This window comes from Nuphar pumila, chromosome 14 (genome assembly GCF_984573655.1).
Source record: "Nuphar pumila chromosome 14, dmNupPumi1.hap1.1, whole genome shotgun sequence".
NCBI lineage: Eukaryota > Viridiplantae > Streptophyta > Magnoliopsida > Nymphaeales > Nymphaeaceae > Nuphar > Nuphar pumila.
Window position 1 is genome coordinate 4,786,810 of NC_143262.1, and position 10,696 is coordinate 4,797,505.

The following is a 10,696-nucleotide window of genomic DNA, read 5'->3' on the forward strand; positions in this document are numbered from 1 at the left end:
TTGGTGTGTGTCATGTTTACCCGTATTTGGTATTTTTTTACTTTTTTCAAAGAAGTTGGGGTTAGTCTGACCCCCACCAGTTATTACTCAATGTACCACTGGGTTTTGAACCTGCAATGTCCCACCACAAGGAGACTTGTACTCCTACCAACCACGCGGAGCTCCTCCCGTTATACCCGTAGTTGGTATTCCTTTTGCATTTTGATTCATATTTTCTGTTCTTAGTTGTCACATGGATACTCCATTTTGGCTACCGTTGTATATCTTCTAATATACTCGTCCTATTGGGAACTTGATAAAAATGGGTATCCTTGCATTCACAGCCAGATCCATGTGACATGGTTTGTTCATCCTTTAAAGTTTGTTGGGATCAAATTGCATTGTTGTTAAACACAGTGGCCATCTCCCTTCACATTCCCAGCCCTAGGACATTCTAACTTCTACTCTGGCTCTCATCTTATGGGCCATGTTATTTTTAGTAACTAAAAAATGGTAGAAATCGTGTGCTTTCCCTTATGGCACGTTTGGAAGTGGGAAAGATGCAGGAAAAGTGATACAAAATAAAAATTCATGCAAATTTTTTTATCCTTTTGAACAAGAGAAATTTTTTCTAAGAGAGCTTTTCTAAAAAGTATACTTTTTGATAGGAAACATTCTTCCACGGAGAAGGTGGAGGAATGTTCTCTATCAAGAGAAAATGACGAAGTTCACCCACAGCCACCCACTTTTTGAAAAAATTTCCTCATACTTTTCACTATCCATCACCACCATCCATTTCACAACTACCACCCATCATTATTCACCTTTTGAAAAATAGTGCCCGATAAGCTCCATCATTCTTATGATGATTTTTCATCACCACCATCCATCTCACCATCACTAACTTTTCGAAAAATCACCCTCCCTACCATCACCCACATATCGAAAAACAGCACTAAAAAAGCTCCTCCATGCGTCAGGGAAGCTCCACCATCACCCCTCCTCTCTCTCATTTTTTTAAGAATTTTTATTTATTTTTCATGTGCTACCCAAACAAGTATAATTTTTTTAGTTAAAAAAAATTATCATATCAAAACTTCTCATAGGCAAAATTTTCTTTTTCTATGAAAGTTTTTTCTTCCTTTCAAACATGCCCTTAGAGCATTGCAGTGTTGCGTTCAGGCTTATATTCTAACAAATTCTTTCTAATCTAATTCCCATTTTTTCTGGGGCTTTTGGGGGTTGACACTAATTAGATCACAGGTGCACCTTTTGCACAAATCAATTCCCTAACGCGATGTTCCATGAGCCCACAGTGCGAGACATTGACACTGCTTGTTTGCATGCTAATGGATACAGATGATCCTAACCGTCCAACTGATGCCATCTGGATGGCTAGGACCAGTCCACATCCAAGTGAGAACGTGAATTAATCCTAGCCGTTGGTTGGATGATTTGAGTTTTCAATGGATCCCATCATATATTAAATGATGGGATCTGTACTTGCTCAAATCTTGTTTTGTTTTGCCAGCACTAGCACACACACAGAGACCAGGGCAACTGTTATCCAGGATGGTAAGTGGGCCAGACCCATGCGATCTTACAGACCTGGCCAGGCTCTGGTTCTGACCCAGATGTCCTAGCTTAGCAGCAATCGAGAGAGGATCGGGTGCAATATGATTGCACAAAAATTGTGCATTAAGCACCCGATCACCATCCATCAGTTCTTGGGCCCCACACCTGATAGGTCCTGTCCAAGATGGAGGGTGATCAGGTCTTAATGTACAAATATTTGTGCAATCATATTGCACCTGCTCTTTTCACGAAGCAATCAAAGGTAAAACTCCAAATTTAACTCATCACTGTGAAACTTGGCTTCTGAAGCTTATCGGATTCAAATTCACCAACTCACCATACTATGCGCTGAGTTGTGTGGGTGCCTTTAATTGGTAGGCTTTGTAAGAGCTTGGGTGTTGGTGACTCCATTTGAGGTTTACCTCGCACGGGATCTGGCCTATTAAGTATTCTCAGTTAAAAAAAAGAAAAGGTACCGAGTCAGACCCGATCCATCTACAGCCTTATCCACTCCATGTAATTTCTCATGCTACGATTTTCAGACGATCAGGCCGTGAAATTTTCCGCTAGCATGATATTCAACCAAAATAGATGGCCTTGATGTTGTCAGTATCGGCCCATCGTATCGGCAGAAAATCGACACAACACTAAATATAAAAATACTTAAATTAAATTTTTAATATTATTTTAATGGTTTTAACACGTATCACGTTTTGCTTGACACAAAATATTTTTTAATTATTTTTTAGCCGATTCACTTGAGAATCGGTATCGGCAGATTCTCTTAATAGTGGTCAGACGATTCAGGGCGGATACCGATACTGACAACATTGTCGTGACTCTAATTCTAAGCATATTAAGTCTGTCTGAAATCTCTTCAAAAAAAAAAAACTGAAGCCTGAAGTCTGAAGTCCGAAGATTGGAGAGTATTTCGTCAACGACCCATATGTAAACCTGCTTTTTCATTTTCCCACGCATTCCATATCTTTGTATCAGAAAAACTCAGTATCTCGTGGAAGTTCTGCTTCCACCTCGAGTTTTATCCATTGTTGCCATGGCCGTCTATTGAGCGATACAACGAGAAAGCCCAAGCGATGGCGAGCATTAACCCACTTGCCCATTCTCATCGTAATGTCACCCAGAAACCCCAAACCTTCTCATTCTTCCTTCAGTTTCAATCTTCCTCGCTTGGGAGATAGCGATGGACCAAGCGTTCTGCTCAACGCCCATTGTTTCCTGTCGCTCCTCGTCGTAATTCCTCCATGTTCCCGAATTCTTCGGCCCTAACGCGATGCTGGGATCGAGGGGAGTCGATAAGTCGCAGAATGGGAAATTGGGTCGTCCTCTTCTTGGCGGATTGTTTCTCGAACCGTCTGTTGTTTCTCCTGCGCTCTCTGCCTCTGTTTTGAGCAGAAGATGTGACTCTGTGGGGTTCGGGAGATGCGGGAAACCGGTTATGTCCTTCCGTTTTTGGACGGATTCGGGTTGCAGAAGGAAGGGAGGAGGGAAGGGGGTGTTTCTCTTTTTGGGGATGTCGATTGAGGACTCTGGGGAGGGTTTGGATCTAAAGGGTAATGTGGAGATGGGAATCGATGAGATGGAGAGGAAGGAAGAGGGAGAACGGCGGAGAGATGCGATTGATGCGTCGAAGCATCCATGGGCGGGGGAAGTGACTAGAATGGTCTCTAGGTGGGTTTGGATTCTAAATTTTTATTTTTTTGTTTTTCATTGTTTTGAAAAATTTTTAATGGAATTTTGGTTGGGATTCTTGAATCCATGTATGTTGTAGTGGCAGTTGCTTATTGTTTTCTTGGAGATAATTGAGAGTTTTGGGTTTGTTTCTAAATTTTTATGTCGGGACATTGTCCATTCTTTTTTTCCAAGTACACTTGTGTGTCGCTTGCTGTTTTTTTCTTGAATTATCTATTCTGTGAGTTTGTTAATTATTCAAGCGAGATGAATCTATTAGAAACATAAGTCGTTCCATGACGAGTGTATGCTGTATTGATTCTATTGAACTGTTGGTGTCACTTCTTAGTGGTCTTTCTTGGGGATCTTTTTTCTCCTCCACTGATGTTCTGGATTGTTCTTTTTTTGCTAAAAACTTAGTGTAGTTTTGCTATTTTTCTTCAGTTGCTTTCGTTAGGGGTGTAATTATTCAATCAAGATAAGTTTCTTCGTGACCCCAAACATTTTCTGGCATTTAGATGCAATAGATTTTCTTTTCAAAGATCGGTCTCACTGCTTTAATGATGTTTCATCTGCTTTTATGTTCTAATGGATGATAATGTTTTTTTAATTCTGCTCTGGAAAAACTCATTTTTTATTACTTATGCTGGCTTTAGTTGAAATATTTGAATAATTGATTTTGGAAAGTATTGATATATGCTGTGCTTGTAAGTTCAAAATATCTCATGATTTAGCTATTGTTATACCGTGCTGCACAAAATATGGCAAAGAAAGGAATCATAGGTGTGCCCTTATTTTTCTGTTTGATAGACATGGCTAGCAGTTACGCTTGTTGGTTTGGCTCTTTATTTTCGCTTGTGTACCATGTCTCCATGTAGTCTTCTTAATGGTTCATCAAATACCTATCTGACATGTATGCGGCTGTGGGATACAGGATATGGTTATTCTCATGGGATTTTCCGTGTAGAACACTGTATACAACGATTATGTTGTAAAACATGGTGTACCCCTCTGATGTAGATTGGTGACTTTGTGAAAATAGTTTTATCCTTGTGAGTTTGTGACATAGACTTTGGTGACCAAAACCAGTTTTGTGCTATTTATTTTCTAAGAAAACGAATTAAGAGTTCAGTTCACTTGCACAATTGGAGAAGATATTGCCTTTGACTGCACAAGTGGCAAAAGTTTGAAATATATACGAACAGGGCATATGACCAGCTACAATTTCATAAGCTTTATGATGGACTGGCTTTTAGGGAATGAAATATTACAAAACGCCTTCCAATATTTTGGGTAGATAACATTTATGGCTCTACCTTCTCCTTGGAAACTGGCTTTAATGATTATCATGTAATTATAGGCACCCTTTTCTCGATCGTATGTGGAATTTTTTATCCTTTCTTAGAGAAGGAACTTTAGTTATTTTCTGTTTCTTATCTGTAGAATACTGCACCGCTCATATTTTGACTCTATCCCATTGTTGGTTAGCTTATTGTGAAGCTAGGCAGTGGCTTATGTTGGAATAAGGTTAGGTCTGCTAGCATTACTTTTATTGGTATCCAAGGTGGGAGATAGGCCTCGGGGCGATTTAACCATAGGCCCCTAGAGTAAAGGTACTGCAACTCTATCAGTCTAGCAAGCACATTTGATCAACATGGGTCTGCTAGTTACCTTATAGGGAATTGTATTGGGTCTTGCAAGTATTTTTCTAGACTCCAATCATGCAAATGGTGAATATCATTGACAGCAACTTCACCAGTATAATGACACACTGTTTGGATTTAATTGTGAAGTAACACAAAATGAGCATGATTTTCATGTTCTTTGGATGAGCCTATGAGATGGTCAGTTTTGATGTTGAGAACTGGCAGACTTGATTTGTCACCCTTTTGACACAAAGTGTGGTCCCACTATGCATCTGGAAATCTGAATGGGTGAATGATTTTTCTATTGTGGTATGTTTGTTTTGGGTGCCTGATTTTTCATTTTTAATCATTCCTTTATTTCTCTACATTGTCAGGAGACTCAGGACATTTGTAGCTCCAATTGGGAGATTGAACTTTCAGTGTATTGATCGTGGCAAAAAGGAGAATGCTTTTGAAGTTATTAAGAAAATTGCAGATTCTCAAGGTTTAAAAGGCTTTTTGAAAGGCAGCTTTGTTAATATTCTTCATGCAACACCATTTAAGGCAGCGAAATTATATGCATATGATATTTATAGAAAGCAGCTTATGAAATTGACCGGCCATGAAATTGTGAATTTTGAGAGGTCCATAGATGATGCGGCTGCAGGGATCACTACAACCATACCTTGCATACCCATGGATACAGTAAGCATCATGATCAAATATTATACACTCAGTTTACTGAGGATGCCTTAATCAATAGTAATTTTGGTTAACCTTTTTCTTTGGGCAGTCTTCAGTAGAAACTGGCATATTTTTTTCTCTCCTTTATTACTTTTTTGGTACATGAATAACGAGTGTTCATATATTGCTGCTGATTATGATGATGATAATGCATAAGGTTTTTTAGCCATAATATTTTTGACCATTTCTTTTCTGTTTCTTGGATGAGAAACCTCTTGACACAACTGGTGCAGTAGATACTTTTGTTTATGTGCTGCTTCTAGAGATCAAAACAGGTAGTTTGAAAAGTTTTGGCTCCCTCTGGATGGTCTTAAGTTCACAGAATAATTTTGTAGGTTAAATGATTCAAGGATTAAGTCAATTTTTATCTCTCCACCAGCTTGGTTATGACTTTTGGCCTTTTATGGAGCTCATTTGATTCCAGAGCCTCTGACTGGAATTATGTATGTTCAATAAAAACTGTGAAGATGTGAATGATATCTACGAACAATGCTTGTGTCTAATGTATAATGACTCGATGAAAATCATATACGCTGAATATATTGTTTTCATGAACTAGCTAATACTAAGATTGAACTAGTGGTCTAAGCTTTTTAAGCAAAATCTCGTAGGTTCATTCTGAAGAAGAGATTATGCTGTCATCTATTCATCCAATATTCCCTTAACTTTTTTCTTTCCTTCACTTCTGTTTTTTATTTTTCCATGTCTACCAGTCATATTCAAGAACATTTTCTAGCTGCTTTGCAAGTGCGCTTTTTCGTGTATGAAACAGTTTGTTTTAGATGCCTGGCAATACCTTTATTCTGGGGATGCCTATGGCTGGCTATAAAGCATTGTACATGAAATTCTCCTTGGCATTTGATATTGCTAGAAAGAGGGTAAGCAGCATAATGGACCGTTACACTGGAAATGGGTCAAGGGCTACGTGGCATGGGTACTTCAAAATGTCCAATATACCTGTGTCGTTGTTGATACTTCTGGGTGACTGCCACACAGACATACTGTATAATATATAGGATATGCTGCATGTTTATATAAATATTTTATACATTTTATATTTGTTCTGTATATTTTGTTTGAGCTTTCCATTTGCAGTATGTATATTCTGTATATTATGTGTATGTGTGTAATATACTTAACTGGTGATATCCATAATGATATTTTGTTGTTTATACTATATTCACAATTAGACCTCAGGTTTATGTGCATATAACAAACTTCTGTATAATTTGTTTATTGGCACAAACATTTTACATAGAGGTAATAAAGAAATAAAGTTGTTTGTTCTTCTGGAATTGATTTAATTTCAGTTTAAGAAAATTGCCTATTGCTTAAATATCTTTATATTCTACATGGCTATGAAGTTAACTACTACAATTTTCTCATGCATATGCATCTTGGAAGGACTCCTATCAAACAGATGATAGATCCACTCTTGAGGATGGTTATGGAGGAAGAATGCTACCATTGAGACACTTTTACTTTTGGGAAATGATACCTGATATTCTCAAATGCACACCATTCTTTGTTAAGGGAGGAGATGGAAAGGATTTTGGGAATAAAGGAAACTTCCTTTTTGGTACTTCCACTAATAGGTCCTCTAATAAAAGGCTGTGGACCAATATCCTCATCAGCCTTAATGTCTTGTAAGTAATAATCTTGATCTGATTCATAGTTGCATGACCTTTCATATTTTAGAATGTGAAGTAGAACTTATGTTTTTTTTTTAAGGTGGAAGTTACGTCTTTCATTTAGAAATGCACTTTTCTGTCCTGATATATAATTTTTTTTATAAATAGTGACAACATTAGTAAGCATTCAAGTGGAAATCATGCTATTAATGAGCATAAAGTAGTCATCAACCATTCTCCTATGCATCTATATGCTTTAGGCTGCTCTCTGGCTTGTCATTCTTCAATAAATCATGCAGCCTGTGATGCAACAGGAATAGATTGAACTCTACTTACTGAATGACTGCATCTCCTACATGGTGTCTATGGAAAGTCATCATTAGTGGCCCTTTAATCCTTTTAGAGGGTTTTGTTTTGGTGATTTACAGGTCTCACATTTATACAGATGGGTCACAAAAACCCAAAAAATTGACATCATAGTGGATGCCATTTATTAGGTTGATCTATGGCTTGTCTTTCTTGAAGAAATCATGTAACTTTGTGATGCATCAGGAATATATTTGACTCTACTTATACTGCTTAGGTGATGTCTCTATATCTAAGACATAATAGCAGCCCTATAATCCTTGGCGGGTTTTGATTTGGTGATTTGAAGTTTTCATAGTTCGACAAATGGATCACAAAATACTCAAAACATTGAACCATAGATGTTGCGTGATAGCATTATGCTTATTGTGCTCATTCAAAAGGTGGCCTAGCCAGCATGTATCCATGAACCTATGATTGCTTATACAACCTTGATGGATCAATTCCCTAAGCTGATGATGCTATGTATGAGACAAATGTAGTACATGTTGACTTTGTGATATCCACCCAGAAACTCATTATCAAGAAGTGGACTTATGAAAATGATATTAAAATATAGTAGGATGAAGCAGATGAGCCACCACCACAAGATTCTTGAACTGACCAAATATTCTCTTTATGTGAGTAGTTTGAGGTAAATTATCAGGAAACCAATTTATGAAGAATCCCCACAGTATCAACAAATTCTCCACAGTCCACAATTTAAGAGGACAAGCAGCATATCATTTGGCATACCACAAGGTGTGTGAACAGCTAGCATATTTCTCATAACCAGATTGACTCGTTGCGTGTTGCTTGCCGAAATATCCTTCTTTTCCCTTAGCCAATTTCAACCAAATTCTGGCACTATGTTGCTTATGAAGGATTACCTAGCATGAATACTGAAAATAGAATTTAACCTATTAAAGTGTGGTCTACAACTTAATTTGAACAAACAAAATATGATTCGCCAGCAAGTATCTTGAGAAACTTCTATTACTAAATCATTATATCAGCTGTGGATTGATTGTCTTCCCGCTTTGCCCAGGGTTTTTGTAGCCCAAATTGCAAGCAAGGGGAAGTTGATGTTGTGGGGAGCCAAGGTTAGTAATCAATTTTCTTGGTAACGAACAGTAGGTAGGACTAAAACTAATTTCATTGTTCATGAGCATCAAAAATATTTTGGCTTATCTAAGTTTTCCAATTTCACTATTTGCTCAGATTAACAGCCTCATTGACAGAGGCCAGATATGGAGGCTTGGTACTTCGTCACTTCTGCATGCAAATATTAGTCACCTTATGGTTTGTGTTCAAGCTCATTGGAATCTCTTGTAGAATTTGACTGTAGTCGGGGGTATCTATTATGATCTTTTATAAATTTTCAGGTCAATTGCTTTTCTCTTAATTCTGTGGGTCCAGTAGTTGAAGGCATTGGTGGGCCTAACAGATTCCTTGCAGTTTATGTTGCCTCTGCATTGGCAAGTATGAACTAGTATTTGCTTCAAAGATAAACATCCAAGGTTCTTACTGATTAATATGCTTAAGTATTTATTATGTTCTTGTTATGCAAATTAGGTTCTGCTACTAGCTATATGTTCTGCAAATCACCTGCTGTAGGGGCATCAGGGGCTATATTTGGACTTGTAAGTCACGAATCCTTGACCTTGTTTCTATTGGTGAGGCTGCCTTACACAATTATGTCTTTTTTCCCCTTCCCTAGGCCATTATCTTGGAAAACAGACCCATTTTGACAAGATTATTATTATTACGTTCAATTCTGATAACCTATAAATGATGACAGTATTTAAAAGATTTAAGATGTTAGATATAATGCTCTTTATGTGTCTATTTGTTGTGCTTATAGTCTGCCTTCATCAGGTAGGTTCCTTTGCTGTATTTGTTTTGAGGCATAGAGTTCTTATCAAAGATGGGAAGGAAGATTTATTTCACATTGCTCGTGTCATTATCCTCAATATGGTAAGCTCATGCGTTGCAAAGTTCAGTGCAGTTATTGTTAGGACCCTGATATAGGCATTGACACAGAACTTGATTTGCAGGCTATTGGTATTTTGTCGAAGGGAATAGACAACTGGGGTCATGTAAGTCAACCAAAACTTGGATCTTGTACGTTCTAAAGTCTGAACTGATAATTACCCTGAGTTTGCAGCTGGGAGGCTTGCTTGGAGGTGCTGCAGCATCGTGGCTTGTAGGCCCTGCCTGGACACATCAATATACTCGCAGTGATGGAAGACCAGTTTTTGTTGACAAGCCGCCTTTGCACTATTTGTTCAAGCCTGAAAGGAAGTTTTGATACTTCAATCTGGTATTTTCATCTTTAGAAACTTCAGCTATTTCTTTCTACTTATTTCCTCGTTTCCCTCTCTCTGCGCATATGTGGGCATGCATGATTCCTTTTTTCTTCCTTCAAACAACCAATCTTTTTTTATTTTTCCTTCACTTTTGATAGGAAAGCTTGGGCATAGTCCCTGATGGGAGATGGACTCCAGACCCCTTGGAAAAGTTGGCAAGGTTTTTACCTATTCAGCTGCCACAATCGACTTGTCAACACTGTTATGGTTCTGTATAATGTTAAGCGATTTATTGTGAAGCTAATTAATTGATTTCAATTCGAGCCTGATGCTCGGCACAAGATAAAGTCATGCTGAATTTAACTGTGAGGACCTGGTGGAACCAATAATGGACATCCCAAAGCACACATTTTTGAAAGACAAGCTGGGGTTACTCTGACCCCTGCCAGTTTTATTGATAAGCATAATGGTTATACACAAAAAGAATGCCCCTCATCAAGGGGAGACCCCTACCGGTTTTATTCTCCATATGGTTGTTTGGAGGGCGAGAAGTCAGCTTCTATTCACTTCTCCCTAAAACCGGATGTGGCCCATTTTTCCAAAGTTTCTCTAATCATATGACCAGCCCTCCATCTGCGTCCAAATCAACCTGTCACCCTCCATGTCTTCATAATAAGGGGACATCCCAAATGCAGGTGTTTGGGGGTATCCTCTCCTTGACATATGCTGCATCTGTTGGGAAAAGCCACACCCATCTTCTGAAGTCTGTCTAAGGTCAGAAGTTTTCCATTGAGGGTAA

At 38.2% G+C, this 10,696-nt stretch overlaps 1 protein-coding gene across 2 annotated transcripts; it reads left to right on the plus strand.

The window, feature by feature from the left end:
- Window positions 1-2,621: 2,621 nt before the first annotated feature.
- RBL10 (RHOMBOID-like protein 10) lies at window positions 2,622-10,244 on the plus strand. Of its 2 annotated transcripts, none has more exons than XM_089986690.1 (11): window positions 2,622-3,243; window positions 5,273-5,573; window positions 7,017-7,258; window positions 8,637-8,691; window positions 8,810-8,890; window positions 8,974-9,070; window positions 9,164-9,231; window positions 9,467-9,565; window positions 9,646-9,687; window positions 9,756-9,911; window positions 10,056-10,244. In XM_089986690.1, exons 1-10 carry the CDS (start codon window positions 2,846-2,848, stop codon window positions 9,897-9,899), a joined length of 1,527 nt encoding a protein of 508 aa, XP_089842816.1. In that variant the 5' UTR covers window positions 2,622-2,845; the 3' UTR covers window positions 9,900-9,911; window positions 10,056-10,244. The 2 variants fall into 2 exon arrangements, with proteins under 2 accessions (XP_089842816.1, XP_089842815.1); XM_089986689.1 differs by having other exon boundaries at window positions 2,701-3,243; window positions 5,264-5,573.
- Window positions 10,245-10,696: the final 452 nt, after the last annotated feature.

What these genes read in the sequence shown, in the direction of transcription:
- RBL10 (XM_089986689.1), top strand. Translation starts at nt 2,846, where the DNA reads ATGCTGGGATCGAGGGGAGTCGATAAGTCGCAGAATGGGAAATTGGGT. An exon ending in GTGACTAGAATGGTCTCTAG is followed by an intron (nt 3,244 to 5,263) that starts GTGGGTTTGGAT and finishes CTACATTGTCAG; the next exon opens with GAGACTCAGGACATTTGTAG. An exon ending in CAGGGGCTATATTTGGACTT is followed by an intron (nt 9,232 to 9,466) that starts GTAAGTCACGAA and finishes TGCCTTCATCAG; the next exon opens with GTAGGTTCCTTTGCTGTATT.